This window comes from Dendrobium catenatum, unplaced genomic scaffold (assembly GCF_001605985.2).
Source record: "Dendrobium catenatum unplaced genomic scaffold, ASM160598v2 original_scaffold_75961, whole genome shotgun sequence".
Classification (NCBI taxonomy): domain Eukaryota; kingdom Viridiplantae; phylum Streptophyta; class Magnoliopsida; order Asparagales; family Orchidaceae; genus Dendrobium; species Dendrobium catenatum.
Window position 1 is genome coordinate 235655 of NW_021394407.1, and position 21786 is coordinate 257440.

The 21786-nt window shown below is 38.9% G+C and overlaps 1 protein-coding gene across 1 annotated transcript in view; it reads right to left on the reverse strand.

The window, feature by feature from the left end:
- Positions 1 to 310: 310 nt before the first annotated feature.
- Positions 311 to 21786, reverse strand: part of LOC110108314 (protein tesmin/TSO1-like CXC 5) — a 41892-nt gene continuing 20416 nt past the window's right edge. Inside the window, exons 7-8 of the mRNA XM_020838900.2 lie at positions 1077 to 1487; positions 311 to 768 (exon numbers count right to left, since the gene is read on the reverse strand). Of these exons, the coding sequence (XP_020694559.1) occupies positions 581 to 768; positions 1077 to 1487 (599 nt within the window). The 3' untranslated portion in view covers positions 311 to 580. The remainder of the gene's footprint in view (positions 769 to 1076; positions 1488 to 21786) is intronic.

The following is a 21786-nucleotide window of genomic DNA, read 5'->3' on the forward strand; positions in this document are numbered from 1 at the left end:
TATTAGAATAATTTTTGTGGAAGATTTTTTGAAATATTTATTTGAAACATGAAGACTTATGAAATAATGACAAATAATTTATTATTTTCATACATATAATGTAAGAAAAAAATGACAAAATACAGTTTTTCTCATAAAAAATATAGCTCCTGATTGAGACTTAAATAGTAGCATAAATCTGAAGGCTCAAGGAAGTGAAGCATTTATTAAGTTTATAATAATTAAACAATGAAGAAGAAGAAGAAGAAAGATAAATAATACCCACTAATAGGTTCACATAGGGAGATAGAACAGTAAGTACCATGAAGACTTTATATAACGCAAGTTAAATTCCTTGTTATTGTATTGAATCCTATCCTGAGCAAAGTACAGTGGCAGAAATGGAAAAACATTCTGCTTGAAACTTATGGCATCTAAATCACATAATGAATAACTTATCTATAAAACTTATGGCTGCAAACAATGCTGACTAACCTATTGACAGATTACAATAATTGCAGTCAGCATTGGGAACAAATTCTATAAAAAATGTGTAACAATATGAATTAAAATTTTCTGTATTTTATTTATTTAAAATATTTTACATCTCAAAATTCTCAATCTTAGGTTTTAGGAGGAGGCCATTTTCAAGTCTGGAAGGTACTACATTGCTATTTGAAAAAGCTGGGAAGGCAGCAGATGACGCTACTCTACCCCCCATGCTATTATTGGCTGGTTCCTCATCACTGCATTTTTCTGCTTTTAAAGACATTGAAGATAATTTTGCTTCTGCAAATACCAAATAAATATCAGTTTTACTTTAATAAATTACAATCAGAAAATTAGAGATTGTGAGAGAGTAGATGACAATAGCCGAGATTTCAGACAGAGCATGCTTCGGTAAATAATGATAAGTATGAAACCTTTGATCATGAAATGTTGATTGGTGATAAATTACTCTCCATAACAGTAACAGTCAACATTGAACAAGCATTATTCTATGTTGAGGACAGAAGGAAGAGGCCATAATTAATGTATTGGTGAATTGTAAATGCATTAACTAACGCCGCTGATTAAAATTAAGAAAAACAGTTTACCTTTTGCTGCTCCGCAATTGATGAGTTTAAGAAGAGACTCTCGATATGCCATCAACACACATTTCTCTTGCTCTGCATACACCTCCGTTAAACTCTGGTTGTAAGGAAGCCTTGAAGAAGGTGGATTAGGGTCCTGAGAAGATGACATAAACAACATGTCTTGTTCATCACACATTAGTGCAAGAGTTCCAGGAGAAATGGGTCTTCCAACTTTCTGAACATCAACCAAGTCAGAACCAGACTCTTCTGTGCTCATTTTGTCTGCATGTGTTCCACTGAGTCGGTCATCAGCTGACATTTTCTGGAGATCTACATCCTTCTGAGTCTCATCCTTATCATGACTTGATGAAGCGAGTGAACTTTCTGTTTGTTCCTCCATCTCAGACATCATCTCCTCATCAACTCTTTTATCTGTACAAGTAGCTCATACAAGAAAGAATATGTTTAGATTTTCAGAGATTTATTTATTAAGATTACCAGCCAAACCTAAATGTTATCCACGAAGTGAAGAAATAATAAATTGAAAATGGCAAATTACACAATGCAGATGTATTTAAACCTAGATCCCCCTCATATTGTTAACACACATCAGAGTCGTAGCAGGAGCCATAAGCCTAGATCTAGGCAAGCTCGTCCCCCAACTTCTTTTAATAATGTCAGGCAAGATAATAATAATAACACTTATCACGCATCTTCATCTCCTACCAAAACAACTACTCATTTAGAAAATGATGATTTTCATGTTGCTGAGATTAGCAATTGTAGTCATACTCAGAACAGTACCTCTGCCCAAACCAACTCTTTGGTGAATCCTCAACCTTTTATTGCAGATATTAATTCTAATAAAGAACGCGAAAAAGAGATGAACTCGATGAAATAAGTGACTCGCGCGTCGGCGCGGCGCGTCACTTGAAGGATCAAATGACCTCCGATCTTCAAACAGACCGTGCCATTGCGATCAAGAGATTGAATTTGCCTAAGTGGGATCGTCTCGCACTAAAAATGGGGGGAAAATGACCAAAATCGGCGACTGATGCCCAGAATGGATGCATGACGTTGCCCAAATGACGTTCGATCACAAAACGGACTTCATCGTTGCGTTTAGAAAGTCGAAAATACATAAAAAAATTACTATCAATTTGTCCAACTAAAATCGCACAGCAAAATCGGATCGCATTTCGAGGCAACGCGCACAAATCGAGGCAAAACGAATATGTTGAATTGTGTTGCTTGATGATAATAATACTAATACACTATTATTATTATCATCATCATCATCATTATTATTTATTATTATTTAAATTAAAATTAAAAAAAAAACTCAAATCAACATTAAACTTACCTCGGATATCCTGCTATGAATCATGATCAAATCCCCAAAATCCTGCATAAATCTCGTAATTCAATTGCTCTGTGTGACGCTGCTACAGTTTATATCAAGTGGCAATGAATGAATGACTTCTCAACTATTTAGAAGACGAGCAAACAGCGAGCAGGGCTCTCGATTTTCCTCCTCACCGAATTCCAGAGCTCACGACTCCGTCCAACCAAGCTTCATCCAGTCAATCGAAATTCGTCGAGCAGCCACAAGAAACTCTGACCCTTCCCATCAATTTCGTTTGGATGTAGCTATACACAACGACCCCATTAACCGTTCACGAATCCACGCCCAGCCCTTATACCACCCGAAACCCCTGCTAAACTCCACACTTCTTTGATTTCTGAACTGCTCGATCGCAGGCCACGACCGACCCTCTTTCTCCGACCCCATCTAGTCCCAAGCCTGCATCGATCTCCACCATTTACATCCAATTCCCGCTTGCTCTAGCGAAAACTTCCAATCGGATTTCTATTTAGATCCAACGGCCAACCAATCCGATCACCCCACTACCAGATCCCACTCTACCCGCCGATTTGTCTGAACCACAAAAAACCTTTCCTCCTCTTTCCAACAGCCTCCACTCTTCCATACTATTGTGCTGTCCTCGACACCTCAAGCTTGCAACAAGTCGCAAATCCGGCCACCTAATCCGATGCCAGCACCTTACAATCCCGTCGCCAGCTGGAAGCTGTTCCACTCCAAGTCACATATAACCCTCCTATCCTCCCAACCTACAACTCCTTTTTCAATCAAACTACAACAACAGCAGCCCACTTCCAAAGCTTATAAGCCTCCTTAGCCATTGATTAAAGCAAAATAAAAAGCAACCGCACCAATTGTCAGAACATCTCATCCACCCAAACTTCTTTTGATTTCCGTTGTTTATTAAATTCAGAGCTACAAGGGAAAATAGCCATTGTCCTCTCCTCTACTTGTATAAACCAATTTGTCCCACTCCTTATAAACCCATTCCAAACCCACACTAAATCAGCCCAAATCGACAAACATGCCCATTCCAAACCAAAAGCTGAACAAGACAAGCTCTTTCTTTTTTATTATTATTCATAATCATTTTATTTTCATTACAGATTTTAATTACTAACGTTCATTAAATTAATGTTGCTCTTAGTCATTGCCGTTGATTGTGTATGAAATCATAGTTGCTAAAGATATACATACATGTGGACATATATACGTATCACGTATGTATACAAATATACATATCTTCATGTGTGTGTGTGTATAAGGAGAGCTAAAAAAATGAAATGAAAGTCAGTAAAAAAAGAGAGAAAAAAAAGGGAGAAAAAAAAGGGAGAAAAAAAGGGAAAATTAAAAAAAAAAAAAAAGAGGAGAAAAATATAAAAAAGAAGAAAATATTACTATGCATTTCTCGCAATTGTCACCTCGCTCGTCACCAATGTATAATGCTCTAAACTCAAAACCTCGCTTTTGACGTTTGCGGCGTGCCGGGGGACCACGTAAACGCACTATTGTAACACGGTAAGATGTGTTGCGAATCTGGATTCAGGAATTATAATTTTGATGATAACAAATATTTCTGATACTTCTGTTTCTTCTACGACTGTCTTGCCTACTAATGTTTCAGGTCCACAAGGTCAACTGCAAATTAAGCTAGCTCTAGATTGGGTAGACTAGGAGTGAGTCAGTCTGTAAGTGCATGCCAAGAATTTTTACCTTTTCTTGAGTCAATTGTAACAAAGTGGATCCTGATGCTAAGTAACATTGCATACACACACTCAGGAAAAAATTGTCTATTTTTAGAGTTTTCTATTTTTGATAATATTGTCTGGGACGATCCCAAATTGTCCTGGACGATCAGTTAAAAACAGAAACCCTAATTAGGGCATCCTGGTTAGGACAGCCGCAATTAAGCAAATCGTCCTAGAAGATATTAGCATTGTCTTGGATGATAAACTCAAATCAGAAAGAATCAGCAGCCAGATCTTTTTAGGCATGTTTTATTTTTGGACATCGTCCTCGACGATGTAGTGCAATTATGCCTAAATTAGTTTGGTAATTAAAGAAAGCAATTAAGGGTTGATTGCTCGATCATATCATCCTGGACGATTAGTTAAACAAACCTTAGTTTCTTCCTTGACGATCAGAACGATGTCCGGGACGATCCAAAATTGTCCTGGACGATTAATTATTTTTCCATTGTCCAAACATGCAATCAGGGCGATGTTCTGGACAATATTTGATGTTTTGAACTAATCGTCCGGGATGATCGTGAAAACGTCCTGGACGATCAGTTTAGTTTTCCATCGTCCAGAAATGCAATCAGGGCAATGTTCTTGACGATACTCAAAGATTTTGAACTAATCGTACAGGACGATGTCTTATCATCCTGGACGATCAGAACAAACAAGTCCTTTAATCGTCCAAACTCTTCCAGATCGTCATGGCTGATTGAGCTGAATTTGTACTGGTCGTACAGGATGATATGTCGATCGTCTTGGACGATTTATATCGGTTTGTTGCAATTAAGAGCACATTTGAAGCTCTTCTATATAAGACATCTTGTTTATCCAAGATTGCATCTTTTACTGCTATCTTGACCTGAGAGAGCCAAGAGGAGAGGGAGAGCAAGGGAGAGAGAGATAGCATCTTGTGAGCGAGAGTTTGTGAGGGGTTTTACAAAGGTTGCTCCAAGCAAAAATCCAGGTCTTCTCCGGTCGTCATCCCTGGTTCCTTGAAGGTTTGAGAGAGGACTACTTCAGCAATTGATCGAGGTTCTCTGTCTGCTTCATTAGGAAGCGAAAGGAGTCAAGTTCTCTGCCTACTTCAGGAGCAAGCAAAAGGAGTCGGGTTCTCTACCTCACTGGAGTCGGTGGAAAGGAGGTTTGTACAGGCTTCTCCGCCTTGCTGTAAGAGCAAAAGAAGAGTCACTGAGTTTAGTACAATACCCGGAGGAGAGGCTCCGGGGAGTGGACATAGGTCAAGTTGACCGAACCACTATAAAATTGTGTTCTTTCTTATTACTTTTCCGCATTTAATTTCCGCACTTTAATTTTCTTATGGTGATTGTTTGGTTGTGATTGTGTTTTTGATTGAGAATTTAAAAAAAAAAAACAAATTCAACTCCCCTTGGTTAACCTCGAGACTAGTTCATAAGGGCTGACCCACAATTTTTATCTCAATCATGCAATTGATTAATGTGAAATGATTATAATGACTACAAGGAATACACAATGAATTGCTAACCAAAATCAATTTGAGTATGAAATGATTGTAGTTTGCATACAGTCGACGTCAAATAATTGCAGACGAATACATCGGCCTATTTGCAAACAACATAGCCTCCTGCAAATAAACAATGCAACATGCAGCAAGTGTAAATGCCGGCTACCAATAACGAGAATGTTATCACTCATGTCATGAATCATCAAGCAATATTACAAATAATCAGTAACATGCTCAATCAACGGTTTAGAAAATGATAATAAGAGGTATGTAATGATATGATGATTTGTTAGTGTTCATGTGCAATGAACATAGAAGGATCACAAGCGAAGCAAGGGAAGTGTAGAGGAAATAGCCCCCTTTGTTATCAATGCAGGCTCACGAATAGAACATTGTGCACATTCAAATGATAGTTACCCGCACAACTAATCAACGACAAATATCTTAAAATGCCCTCGTACTTGCATTACAACAGGCACTCCATGCAAGTATATACTGCACGAATGTACATGCAAAAATATATACCCGCATGGGTCCTGATGAGCGAGATGTAGGTACACATTTGATGTCTAAGGATGCTGCGCAAGTTAATATATGAATTTAAATTTGTGCCCAATCCTGTTATGTGGATAAATAGAAATCGATACGGCTCAAACCATTAAACAAATATATAGTCATGGCGTCGATCGAGGTATTTGCTTTATGTGTTTATTAGGCCTTCAAGGCCTACGGCTAACCTGATCCTTTGTAAACAAATCGACAAAGTCGACAGGGTTCAACCAACAAAATAAAATCACAGATAAAACCTCAATGACGACTATGTTTAAAAGCTAATCTCAACCGGAGGGGTTCTCAAATATTTCAAATGCCTCCCAAATTCTCAGATGCCCATGAAAATCCAAAATTTCCAAAAAAATACCTAAAATCAAGATATTTAAATTGAAATAAATTATCAAATGATTAAAGCAAAACTCATCCACCCTCTGCAAGAGTTTGCCGATGTGGACAATTTAAAAACTACTTCAGCTTGCAAAGAGAAAATGTCTGGTCGAAAACGTCACTAGAATTCATTCTCAGCCTGTTTATTGCTAGTAAGTACGTGACATTAATCCTCTGATCAGTGGTTTGGCCAGATGGCTCCATAAAGAACTCGTGGCTTGGCTAGATCGGCTCCACGTGAAAGATTATGACCACGACCATGACCTAGTGGCTTGGTCAAATGATTCCACTTTATTACAATTACGTCATAGCCCGTATGCTCCCCAATGATGTCAAATCCTTGAGATATGAATCAATAGGATATAATCGATATAACACAAAACCCTTTGTCAACTAAGGTGAATTCAAATTTGTCCCCTTAGACAAATATTCACCCCAGGTCTACAAGGTACCCTTGGATGAATTAACCCATGACTGCCAATAAGGATCCTTCTGTCAAATCGGGTCGACTATGTCCTCTGACTAAGTAGACCAATGACCATAATGACCCGGGACGACGTAACCATGGGATGTTGATCGGGTCCATCATCACTTTCCCCACCATCCACTTTAAGCGTAAGATGGAAAAATTTTCAATTTTAAATATCCAAATATGCTGCTACTATATGGCAAATACCACTTATCTCTATGCATCTATTTGATTACTAGCCTTAATCGAAAGTTCTCTCTTGTTATTGAGAGAGCTAATTAATTATAAGGGCTTGCGCCTATAGGAAACCTGAACTCGGATCATGATGTCCTGCAAAATGAGGGCAAAATCTTTGGGTTGTGTCTTATAAACAAACCCAATCAGTCTTCCACAAATTTGCCTTGAAACTTAAGCATTAAAAAAACTCTCGACGACCTGAAGAAAGAAGGGGGTCAGCGAAGAGGCTGGGGCACAAATTTTCGAAGCCCACACTAAGACCTAAAAGAGGTAGTCTTTGGGATATTTTAAGAAATTTAAAGACCTCTATTGACTCCAACTTCAAGTCTTGAATTGCTATTGGTGATTTCAATTGCTATAGAAGTCATGATGAAAAGAGGGGAGGTTTTGTATCATCGGATTCAAGACTTTGGGACTTCAATACTATGATTATGATACCTTTTTAAAGGATATGGCATCAACTGGTCTTTATTTTACATGTCCAATTGTAGAGTTGATTTTCTTAATCATATTAAACTTGATCGTGCCCTTGTTAATGAGAAATGTGATATGACAGAAAACAGGAGCAAAGAGGCGAGCAGCCCGGTAGAAGAAGGGAGTGGCCGAGACCAACTCAGCTAGCTAGTCTAACAAGGGTCGAATTAGCCCAAGGGCTGGGCGAAACCCAGGGCAGAACCAAGGGGGATTCACCCCCCCCCCCCTTATGGGGCCCAGAAATGCTGTAATTTATTATGTAAGGAGTAGAAATCAATGGAGAGATGTTTAAGAAGATTTTAACATGTTTAGGAAAGGTTTAATTGGGTTTATTATGTATTAGGGCTATTTAAGAGGAGGGGTGATCTAGGCTTAGTATATTTTGCTTGTTGAAATTATTCTAGATTTTGTTTAGGGTTCTTAGTGGTGGCTAGGTTTTGTAGGAGAGTTGAACTATCTCTCAAATAGTAAATCAGTTGTATCTTGCATTGCTATTGAAGAAGAAATCAAAATTCAGCACCTACATTGTATTTTTGCAAATTCTAGTTAACTACATTGTTGATTTTACTTTCAAGACGCATCAAATTGGTATCAGCGAGGTTTTAGAGGGATGACAGCAAAGAAGGTGGATGCATTGGAAGACGAAGTGGAGCAAATCAAATCTGGAATGGAGGAGAAGTTCTCAACCATCGAAGAAAGATTTTTAACCATGGAAGGAAGCTTTTCAATCATGGAGAATTGAACAGGGAACTGATTTGAATGGATGGAGGAGATAATGAGGAAGCTCATTGAGATGCAACCAAAACTCCACCTTCAATTCTAATTGCTAACACTCCCCACAATTTGATCGGGATCTAAGGGAAAATAGATTGGATGAGAAGTGTTTGACGAGGAGGGTTTCTTTCATCAAGAACCGCCTCCTAGGGCTCCAATGAGGGGTGGAATAGGGTTTTAGATGGGGGGACAAAAGGGAGTTTTATGGAGGAGGTGGATAGGGTGACCGACCATTATAGGAGGCCTTTTAGACAAGAGGAATGAACGATCGCAAGCCATAGGGATCGGGTAAAGCGAGGTGGATAGAAGAAAGATGAAATTCCCACACTCGATACACAGGGGGAAATATTGGAGGGAGAGGAAGTTGGTGTGGAGATGCTAGGGTGAGCAAGTTGAAGATGCCGGTATTCGAAGGGGAGGATGCCCATGGGTGGGTATATAGGGTGGAGAGGTACTTCATTGTAAATAGGTTGAGAGAGGAGGAGAATCTTATAGTGATAGGGCTATATCTGCAGGGAAAAGCCCTCCCTTATTTCTAGTGGATGGAGGCTAGATATCTGATCCATTTGTGGGAGAAATTTAAGGAATGCTTGTTAGAACGTTTCTGAGTCATTCATGAAGGAGACCTGCACAAGCAATTCCTTAACTTGACTCAGAAGGGTACCATCATGGAGTATAAGGAGATATTTGAGTTATTGTCAAGGCGGTTGAGGGGCATGGGGCATTTCAGAGATGGTGTTGGAGAAAAGTTTCATGAAGGGCTTCAAGCCCAACATACGAGCGGACCTTCGATTGTTGAGACCAAAGGAGTTGAAGGAGATGATAGAGCTAGCCTAGATAACAGATGATCAGAGACAAATGGAGAGGGGTCAGTAATAGAGGAGTCACGAGAAGCTCTTACAGAAGAACCTTGACTTCATGGCCCCGCCCTGAGACCCAAATAATATCATTTCAATGGGAGGCACCGCAAGAAAAGAATGGGAGAATTCGTCCTGGGGCCAACTTCAAGCGACTCACAGAGGCAGATGTGCAAGACAAGAGAGCAAAGGGTTTGTGCTTTCTCTATGATGAGAAATATGCACCAAGCCATCGGTGCAAGGATCGCACAATCCAGGTACTTATGGTTTGTGATGATGAGGAGACTAGCAGCGAGGAACTAGGGAGGAAGTAGAAGAATGAGAACACCTATAGTTTGATGTGGCAGAAGTGCCCCTTAACTCAGTGGTGGGATTTACTCCAAATCATATCATGAAGGTGAGGGGGCAAGTTATGGAGGGACCAATGGTGGTTTGATGGATAGCGGGGCTACCCAAAAATTCATATCAAATCAGGTTTGGAGTTGATGAACACAGGGAATTTTAGAGTCATGATGGGAACTAGAAAGGTGGAAAAGAGCAGGACTTGCATGAGGTTGGTGCTGACGCTCTACGACATATAGATAGTGGAGGATTTTCTTCTCTTGGATTTGAAAAGCACTGATGTGATCCTAGGGATGAATTTATTACAAATGATAGGGGAAACAAAAGTGGACTAGAAATCTTTGACTATGGAGATTTAGGTGGAGGGGAAGAGGTTGGTGTTGTGAGGAGATGCCAACTTGTGTAGAACCATGGTTCCACTCAAAATCATGGTCAAAGTGATATAGAGGTAGGGTTGGGCTACTTGGTGGACCTGCAAAAGCTTGGAGGAGTTTCGAGATTCAGAGAAGGGCGAGATCTCTGAGTTTGTACATCAGCTTTTATAACAATTTCTTGAGATTTTTCAGCAACCTAGCGAATTACCGCCACCTAGGGAGTACAAGCACGCCATTACCCTGAAGGAGAGAGCTTCTCATCAGTATTAAACCGTATCTATATCTGCAAATTCAGAATGATAAGATAGAGAAACTCATCAAAGAAATGCTTGTGGCAGGAATCATCAGGCCCTGTGTGAGCCCTTTTTCAATCTAGTCTTACTAGTAAAAAAGGATGACAGTTGGAAATTTTGTGAGGATTACAAGGCCAAAAACAAGAAAACTATGCTGGATAAGTTCCCTATCCCCGTAATTGATGAGCTGCTAGATCACCTGTTTGGGGCAGTCATCTTCTCCAAGATTGAACTGAAGTCGGGATACCACCAGATCATGATGAAATCAGGGGATGTGCATAAGACAACCTTCAGGGCTCATGAGGGAGTCTTTGGTGATGCCTTTTGGGTTCAACAATGCTTCAACCACTTTTCCGTCCCTCATGAACAGGATTTTTCAACCCTACCCCAAACAATGTCCTGTTATTTTTTAACGACATCCTGATTTACAGTCTTACGAAGGTAGAGCACGTGAATCACCTTAGGACAGTACTGGAGATCTTAAGAGAGCACCAACTATATGCCAACTTGAAGAAATATTCCTTTACACAACCACTGTTGGACTACTTAAGGCATGTGACAAGTAGAGCAGGGGTAGTAGAAGACTAGTCCAAGATCGAGGCTATGTTGGATTGCCCTTTACCTAAGAACATGAACGAGATGAAAGGATTTTTGGGTCTCATTGGATACTACCAAAAGTTTGTGTGAGGGTATGGCATGATACTATAGCTACCAATAGAGCAGCTGAAGAAGGTCAATTTCAACTAGGAAGAAGCAAAAAAACAAGCCTTTGAGTAGGCTGAAAAAAGCCATGACCAGCATACCAGTATTAGCACTTCCTGACTTTAGCAGACCATTTGAACTGGAGATGAATGCATTAACATATGGACTAAGGGTAGTACTCATGCAGGATCATCAGCCCATTGCTTATTTCAATAAGATGCTCACTGCCAGGGCGAGACTCAAATTTGTATACGAGCGAGAGTTGATGGATATTATCTTGGCCATCCAAAAATGATGACCCTATTTGTTGAGGCGACACTTCATCGTCAAGACAGACCATCCGTGGGGGAGACGAATGCATCAAGATACGGACTAAGGGCAGTACTCATGCAGTATCATCGAACCATTGCTTATTTCAGTCAGGTGATCACTACCAAAGCAAGGCTCTAGTCAGCATATGGGCGGAAGTTAATGGCGATTATCTTCACCATCCAAAAGTGGCAACCCTATTTATTAGGGCAACACTTTATCATCAGGATAGGCTAAAGAAGCATGAAGTTTCTACTAGAGTAGAGTATAGTGACTAAGGAGTATCAAAGGTGGTTATTCAAGTTATTGGGATATTATTTCGAGATTTAGTATCGCGTAGGACTAGAGAACAATATCACAAATGCACTATCGCAAAAGACAGACGAGCCTCAGTTGACAGCTCTGTCACTACCTATGATCTTTAGATTATGAAACCCTGATATAGTAGATGAACAGTGAGGGTCAAACGAAGATCAAAGCCGAGTTATTGCAGGACCCAAAAAATCACCCCGGTTACACACTAAGGGTCCCCAGCTACTACAACAGGGGCAATTCATCTTACCAAGAATATCGAGGTACATCCCCAAGCTGTTGTAGGAGTTGCATGGTAGAGCTGTTGAAGGCCATTTAATAGCTCAAAAAAATTACTGTTGGTTGTCCGCAGAATTATACTAGGTGAGGATGTGCCAAGATGTAGAGTACTGGGTAGAGAGATCTGATGTGTGCCAACGGCATAAGTACTTGTCCATAACACCAAAAGGGTTACTACAACTGCTAGCTCTGTCGGAGAGGGTGTGGGAGGAGTTGACCATGGACCTTCATCAAGGGGTTTCCACGTTCGAAGGGATTTTTGGTGATATTGGTAATAGTGGATCGTCTAAGCAAGTATGCACACTTCATCCCTCTGAAGCACCTTTACACCACAGTTTCTATGGCTACTGCTTTCATATGAGAGGTGCGCTTCTATGGATTTCTAGAATCCATGTGTCAGATAAAGATAAGGTGTTCCTTAACCACTTTTAGAATGATTTGATTTGTTTACAAGGGACAGTCTCGAAGAGAAGCACGACAAACCTCCCCAAACAGATGGCCATACAGAATCATAGACCTATTTGAGATGCTTTGTATCGGATATGCCAAATTGGGAAAAGTGGATTGCTTGACCCGAGTACTGGTACAACACTTCGTACCATTCAACAGCAAAGACCACCCTTTTAAGAATTCTCTATGGGAGATATCCACCTCATTTAATCCATTATGTGTATAACACTACACCGATATCTAGTGTAGATCATTACTTAGAAAATGGGGCAAGAATTTAGTGGAACTTAAAGGATATCTGTTGAGAGCCCAACAAATCATGCAGAGGAAGACTGATGAGCACCAAAGAGAAGTACACTTTGAGCTACGAGATATGGTTTACTTGAAATTGAGATCGTACTGACAAAAGATGCTAACCAAGAGGAGGAATGAGAAATTGTCCCCGAGATACTTTGGGATTACAAGGTTTTGAAGCGCATCAGATTAGACGCCTATCGAGTGGGATTAACGCCTTCAATAGCATTGCACCCAATTTTTCATGTCTCGCAACTGAGATGGGCGATAGGAGATCACACATCGTCTGCACTACTTCTGACTATGACAGAAGACATGGAGGTCATTTTGGAGCCCCTCAGAGGAGTTCGCTTAGGGAAACAGGGGCATAGGAGGTACTAATCAGGTGGAAGGATTTGCTAGAGAACGAAGCCACAAGGGAGCCATACAAGATGATTAGGAGAAAGTTCTCATCCTTTCCAGACAAGGTGCATCTTTGGGGGAGAGTATTAATACGAAAAGAGAGGGGAGTGGCCCGACAGAAGAAGGGAGGAGCCCGGGCCAACCCAACCAGCCGGTCCAACAAGGGCTGGGTGAAATCGAGGGTAGAACCAAGGGGGATTTCAACCCCCTTGTGGGGCCTAGGAAAACTGCAATTCATTATGCAAGGAAGATAAATCAAGGGGGAATGTTTAGGAAGATTTTAACTCGTTTTGGAAAGGTTTAATTGATTTTATTATGTATTCGGGCTATTTAAGAGGAAGGGTGATCTATGGCTAATATATTTTGCTTGCTGAAATATTTCAAGTTTTGTTTAGGGTTCCTAGCAGTAGTTAGGGATTTTGGGAGAGCTAATCTACCTCTCAAATAGCAAATCAATTGTATCTTGCATTACTATTGAAGAAGAAATCAAAATTCAGCCCCTATATTCGTATTCCTAAAGTTTCTACTTAGCTACTTTGCTATTTTTACTTCCAAGACACATCACTGGCTAAATCTCTTCCCTATTGCTTATTACAATGTTGAGAATCCTAGGTGCTCAGACCATTCGCCTCTTGTTGTACACACCAAGCACATCAGCAAGCATCTACACAGCTTTTATATAAATTGTTTTGGCGCAAGCTTCCCTGCTTCTGGAATTTACCATTAAGTAATTTTGCAAATCATAACAATTCTCAAGATCCCATTTGTTCTTTTTACTTTTATAATAAGCTGAACAAACTGCAAGGATGATATAGAATCCACCTTCTGGGTTTCATCAAACTCCTTATCATTGAGAATTAAGGAGCTGGAAATGCAACAGGCTAATTGTGAAAAACTTCTAAATGATGACCCTTTAAATTATGAATTAAATGACATTGCAAATGGCATCAGAGGTTCTCTTATCTACTTCTTATGAAACTTGGTCGTTTTGGATTATTCAAAGAGAAAAGTTTAATTGGTTTAAAAAGGGTGAAGAAGATCTTAAATTTATCTATGACAAAATAAAAGAGAGGAATCATAACTCAATGGCAAAACAAAAAGAGGGAGATTTGCACTTATGATGAATCTTTTAATACAATTGATGGGATTGCTAATGCGGTGGCAAATCACTTTCATAAACTTTTCAATTCAACTTCTATTTGTGGTAGAGACAATATTCCTTGTGGAAATAAGATTCCAGAACAACTTATTTCCAATTTGCTTGCTCCAATTACTGATTCTGAAATTAAATGTGGTGTTTGTTGGGCAGTAAGATGCGGCTTCAAGACCATATCGGTTCACTTATGAATTTTACTCTTCGACTTGGCATGTTATTGGTCCTCTAGTTTATATGGTTGTCAAACATTTCTTTAGAAATGGATACCTTCCTAGAAAAGTAAAAGCTATTGTTATTACTCTTATTCATAAATCTTCTCATGTTGAGAGCATCTCTAAGCACAGGCCTATCTCTCTTTGCAACATATTTTATAAAACCATTTTCAAAATCCTAGCCTTAAGAATCCAACACATCATGCCTTTCATTATTCATGAAAGTCAATCTGAATTTATCAAAGAAAGATTCGCAACGAATAATGTTATACTTGCCACAGAGATGCTCACTGAATTTCATCATGGAGGGAAAAATCAGTTATTTTGTGCCAAGTTGGATATCAAGAAAGCATTTGACATTATTTATAGGGATTACATTTTACATAAAATGGTTTTTATTGGCTTCCCGTCTAGGTTCATTGGGTGGATTAGAGCATGTATTATGAATGCTCATTTCCCTATATGCATTAATGGGAATTTGGAAAGGCTTTTCTCCTCTCTTCTGAGTTGAGGCAAGGCTGCCCTCTTTCCCCCTATTTGTTTTGCATTGCAATGGATGGATTATCTAGGCTTTTTGAAGAACACATTTCTAAAAATTCTTATACTAACATTTCCGCAGATAATCACCATTTCTCACATATATTATGTGCAGATGCAGTTCTCAATTATGGTAAAGCTTCTATTGCTCATATGCATTCTTCATGCAATATTCTAAACATATTCAAAAATGTCTCTGGACTTTCCATGAACCTGATCAAAAGTAATATCATTTTCTCGGCCACAACACCTAATAAATCCTTGCTTTGTTCTATTTTAAAAGTTAGCTGAGACAAAGACAATATTTGAGGATTTTGGTTGCTTCTAAACAATTCAAAGTTTCAAATGTCAAGCCTCTTATGAATAAAATTACTTTCCTACTTGAAGGGTGGAAGGCCAAGTCTCACTCTTTTGGTGGCAGACTTCAATTCATTGAATATACTATTATGAATATTATTGCCAATTGGATTAGGGGATTTATTATGCCTAAGACATGTTTAAAATATATTAACAAGATATGCTCAAGGTTTCTGTTTCATGGGGATGTAAATATTAAAAAGATTCATATGATATCTTGGGTAAAACTTACTGCTTAAATGTAGGGGGCTGGGAGTCCCTGCATTTTGCATACAGCTGTTCTATTATATGGCAAGTTTTAACCACAAAAAGTTTCCTTGCTGTTTGATGGATGGATAAATATCATTCATTTTGGAGTTACTGTCCTCCTAAGGCTACAAAAAGAGAGAGTCCCAGTCAAATTCAAATTTTCTTTTTGCGGGTTTCGCGGCTAGGCCGTTATGACAGGGGTTGATCGGCGGCTATCACCAGTAGTCGTCCCTTCTGGTAACGGCAGCTTGTCTAGGGAGAAGAGGGGTGGTTTCAATATGATTTTTCGTGGGTTTGGTAGTGTAGGTGGTGGACGTAATGTGGGCAGCGGTCAAAGCTGAGGGATTTGAGGTGCTCCTTTGGTGATTAAGGAGGTTTCCTATGTTGGCAAGGGTAAGGAGGAGTTCCCTGCGCTCAGGAAAAGTGTTTCTGTTTTGAATGAAAGCATGTCCAAGATCAATGTCGTTCCATGTGCTCATGAAGTTGAGGCTTCTTCTTCTTCTTCTGGTCTCATGTTGAAGGTTAATAGGATTGTAAATCCTCTTGTTTCTGATTTGGCTTCATATGATGATTCGATTTCTAAATGGTGTGAGGAAATTCCAATGGATGTTGAAGGGAGATAAAATTTCATCAGGTGATGTCAAAATATTGCTGAAAAAATTAATGTGACTAATGTGGAGGTTACTAATGGTAAACTTCTAGATGATGATGTTGCCTTGCCAAGATGGATTGGGACTAATGCTTGGAAAAAGTTCCCCAATATTAAAGTTGTTAAACCAGTGTTGGAAACAGAGATGTTTGAAGATGATGTGGCTGTTAAACTACATGCTGAAAACGAAATTTGCTAATACCAACATGCTCTGGTGGTGAAAGTTTTTGGCAACAAAATTCCTTTCCCTTTGATAAGCACTGAATTGAGAAGGAAGTGGGGTCAATTCTGATGATTTCATCTAACCAGACTTGGATTAGATTGGATTTGTCTTCCTTTCAATCTTCTAAAGCAATGGAGGTTGTGTATAGTGGAGGACCATGGTATGTAGCAAGTCACATTATTGGAATGGATAAATGGTCTCCAAATTTCTCTCCTTTATCTATGAAGGGATTGACATCTCCCTTTGTATTGTTGGGATGAGACAAATATAACCAGAATTGCATCAAGAGTTGGTATTCCTATGTTGATAGATGGGAATATGTTTAATTGGAGAAAGGAGAGAATTTGCTAGAATTTGTGTAAGAATTAATCTTGATGGCCAATTGCTGACAGGAATATAGGTGGAATGTCTAAATGGTAGATTTTTTCAGAAAATAGAGTATGAGAAAATCTCTTCTTTTTGTTTAAAGAGTGATAGATGTGGGCTCCAAAAATTTGGCCCTGGCCTTCGCCTACTGTGCTTTTTTGAGAGGGCGAGTTTTAACGGAATTAAGTTCTGAGGTAAATTTTGGAAGGCATATGGGTTTGTAGATAAGACACTACCAAGAGATTTCACCCTCATTTTGCGATGACTTTATGATCTGAGTTCTGGTTTCCTATAGGCGAAAGCCCCAATAGTTAATTATCACTCCCGATCATGAGAAAGAACTTTCGATTAAGGCTAGTTATCGATGAACACATCGTATCCGTAGATACTTGGTATCCGGCATATAGTAGCAGCAAGAGTTCGGGTATTTGAAAAGTTTGATATTTAAAATTTGGGAATTTCATCATCTTGTACTTAAAGCAGATGGTGGGGGAATAGATGATAGACCCGATCAATATCCTATGGTTCCGTTATCCCGGGCCATCATGATCCCTGGTCTATTTAGTCAGAGGAGGTAATCGACCCAACCTAACAGAAGGATCCTTGTCAGCACCCATGGGTTTCTTCGTCCAAGGGTACCTTGTAGACCAAGGGTGAATGTTTTGTCTAAGAGAACAAATTTGAATCCACCTTAACTAATATAGAGATTTGTGCCCTATCGATCATATCCTATTTATTCATATCTCAAGTATTTGATGTCACTAAGGAACGCATTGGCTCTGGCTATAACCGGTATTTCGTAGTGCCATTTTGCGGCAAAACCACTCGCTTCAGAGGGCCCGGGTCATAACCGTTTATCCTGCGGTGACATTTAGCGGCAAAATAGTTAATTAGAGGACACGTACCACGTCCTTACTGGCAGGAGATTGTTTGAGAATGGATCTTAGTGATATTTTCTAGTAGGCATTAGCTCTATGTAAGCCATGGTTTAAAATTACGCAATATGAGGCTCGCTCCGAGGCCCGCTTTTGAGCAAATTCCAATAAAAAAATGCCTCGATGCTTACGCCTCAAATTTTTTTTATGAGGCTTGCGCCTTAACTTGGTTGAGGCCGCCTCGCCTCACTGGCATGAGGCTTACACCTCACGCTATATATATTAAAACTTACATAAATATTGAAGTAAATGCCCGACATTGGACTCTATAGGAAAGGAGGAAGGGGAGAGAACAGTTCATCATAATGATGATTCAAATGAAGAACCCCTTAGTAATGATAGTGCTGATGACTTATGAGTTCTTATGTGATACGTCATTGCTATTTATATTTGAAAATTGGAATTATATGTTAATGAAAAGAATAGTGGGACTTAGGAAAGATAGAATTTTGAGTTAAACTATATTTCATGTTGTCTTATTATTGAGATATTTTGATTTCACTTCATATCTTATGCTTTTTTATGTTTTATATTATTCACTCATCAGTATATAAAAATTTATCATTTTATGTTTACGCAATCTTTTGATTTTGAGACTTACGCCTTAAAACGCCTTGAGACTTACGCCTCGCCTCACGAATGAAAAACGCCTCAATACTCGAATACGCAATTTTAAACATTGATGTAAGTTGAAGTAAATTTCACTTTATCCATTGCGATAAACTGTTGTGGATGGTGGATGAATTTTTTTTTAAGTGGTTGGATGGAATATTTCAATTTTAAATATTTTGAACTTGGATGATTTTTGAAAATTTGGATCTCGGGTACTTGGATATCATTTCGAAATATTTGAAATTAACCCCTGCAGTTGAGATCTACATTCAACATGGCCATCATCGTGGTGGATGGGGTCATTCATTGACTAAACCTTATCGAACCTATCAACTTGCCGATAGGGGATTGGATTTCCTAGCCTTTATACCTTTGTTAATGATTTTTTTTTTGTTAAAAGCCTTTAAGACCTTATATGAATGTGTAAAATAGATATTCCGATCGATACCCTGACCGTATATGTGTTTGATAGTTCGAGCCGTCTCCTATCTATCCATATAGAAGGATTGGGCTCAAATTACGTTCATTTATTAACCCGCACAACATCCCTAGACGTCATGTGTGTATCAATAATACGCTCGTCAGGGCCCATGCGGGTTTTGTGATTGCACTCGTCCCTTTTGTGTACTTATGTATATACAAACTACGGTGCATGTGCGGGGACATTTTAGACATTTAACATGTCTTCTATAGCGGCTTATAGAAGTCCATCTTTGTTGTAGTCCTTCAGCATTTTCTTGTGGATAGTATGTTGAATGTGCGACCACTGTCCATCAAAGAACTTGCAAGCCTCAATAATCTTATCCAACTCAATGTTTAAGACCTAGTTGAACTGAGATTCCTTAATTATGTCATCATTATCATCCTCTGTTGTTGGCTTAAATAAAGAATCAATCATTTCAACATTAGAAGATTGTGCACTTGCTAACGTCCTATACGTCAAAATCAATAGTTACTGCCTCGAGCGGGCATTGTGGCGATTGAAAAGTGTATAGGGTCATATATGAGAGATATATGAGATTTTCATTCCTAAAATGATTATTGCAGCACTTGATGTAGTTGGAATAGTGGATGTACTTCCTATTATGTTCGTGACAAATCTTTTGTATACACTTCAAGATTCATTGCATACACCGAGTTGTCTTTTAAACTGTATATATGACTTTTCTTCTTGTAGGGGACAAGCATGTATACTCGCTATAGATTGCTAGTAATGTAGATGATTGTCCCTGACTTCTATATTTACCATACTATTTAGAGATGTTAGATCTCCAAACTTTACCCATGTTCGTATTACTGCACCACTCATGAATAGGTCATTGTGTGTCTTCGGAGTTACCTTATCCTCGAAGGTCACTTGCGGTATGCATAATAAGTTTAACATTCTTATTATCCTTAGTGCTCATGTTGGCATGACGACTTTTAGCACTTACTGGAGAATACTTCAAATTGCTTTTCTAATATGAATTTCCACATTCTCCATAATCCCCACCACTCACTACTTATAAAATTTGATACACCTGATTGCATATCGACGTTGATGGCATAGTGGCATATTTATTGTACATCCTTCCCATACATACTATTCATGAATGTATCATATCATTCATTGCATTCATCTCCTTATGCCCATAAGTTGATTGGCAAGGGAAACATCAGTCACCGTATGTTCAAGGGTAAGTTATAACATACATTCAAGGCTTTATCTTGTTGATTGCAATTAAGTTGCATATATCCTTCAATTTCATTAATTGATATGCATAAGTAGGTTGTTTTGATGCATCGCCCGTCATTGATCTTTCATTTGCTTTTTGTTTGAATGATTGCTTGCAAATTCCTTTTGAAGCTTTGATTATTGCAAGTATTGGTGTTCATCGGTGACTGATTTGCAATGAGTCATTGTTTGCTTGCAAATAGATTCCACTTACAAATTCTTTATCCCCAAAGGTGCTTTGCCATATGCATGCTAAACTGGATATCATGTCTTTACCCCACTTGAGATGATCATTACAAATAGGGCTGCAAACGAACCGAGCCGAGCCGAGTATGTGAGTGTTCATGTTTGTGTTCATTTAATATCAGCTTGTTCAAGTTTGGTTCATGTTTGTCTGAGCTTTATTGTATGTGTTCATGTTTGGTTCATTTAAATTAATAAGTGTTCATGTTCGGTTCATGTTCAGTTCATATTCATTCGTTTAGTGCTTATCGAGTTTTAAGCAAACAAACATGAATGAGCTATAAACGAGCTCTACTTTTAGATGTTCATTAACTTAACAATGAGCTTTATCGAGATTCCTAACAAACGATTACATCGAGCATGTTCACGAACATATTTAATGAATTTTTTTAAACTATCAAACAAACACGTTCGATAAAATCATATTTGAGAATGGGGTGTCAAGTATTTTTAAACTACCTGGGGTGAATGTTTGTCTAAGAGGACAAATTTGAATCCACCTTAGCTAGCATAGGGTTTTGTGCTCTATCGATAATATCATATTGATTCATATCTTAAGGATTTGATGCCACTAAGGAACGTACTGGCTCTGGCCATAACTAATATTTTGTGGTGCCATTTAGCTGCAAAACCACTCGGTTCAGAGAGTCTCGGGTCATAACCGTTTATCCTGCGGTGCCATTTAGCAGAAAAATCGCCAATTAGAGGATACGTACTAATTGTTTGAGAATGGATTATAGTAATATTTTCGACTAGGCATTAGCTATATGTGAGTTGAAGTAAATATCACTTTGTCCACCATAATAAACTGTTGCGGAAGGTGAATGAATTTTACTTTAAGTGGTTGGATGGATTATTTCAATTTTAAATATTTTGTACTTGGATGATTTTTGAAATTTTAAATTTCGGGTACTTGGGATGACGTTTTGAAATACTTGAAATTAACCCCTCCGGTTGATATATACATTCAACACGGCCATCATCAGGATGTATGGGGTCATTCATTGACTTAACCTTGTCGACCCTATCAATTTGCCGATAGGGGATCGAGTTTCGTAGGTTTTATATCTTTGTTAATGAATTTTTTTTGTTAAAGGTCTTATATGAACGTGTAAAACAGATATTCCGATAGAAACCCTGACCTTATATCTGTTTGATAGTTCGAAATTTAAATGATCGAGCCGTGTCAACTCCTATCTACCTATATAGAATGATCGGGCTCGAACTACATTCATTTATTAACCCGCACAGCATCCCCAGACGTCACGTGTGTACCCATAACACGCTCGTGGAGGCCCACGCAGATTTTGTGACTGCACTCACCCCTTTATGTACCTATGTGTATACAAAGTATGATGCATGTGC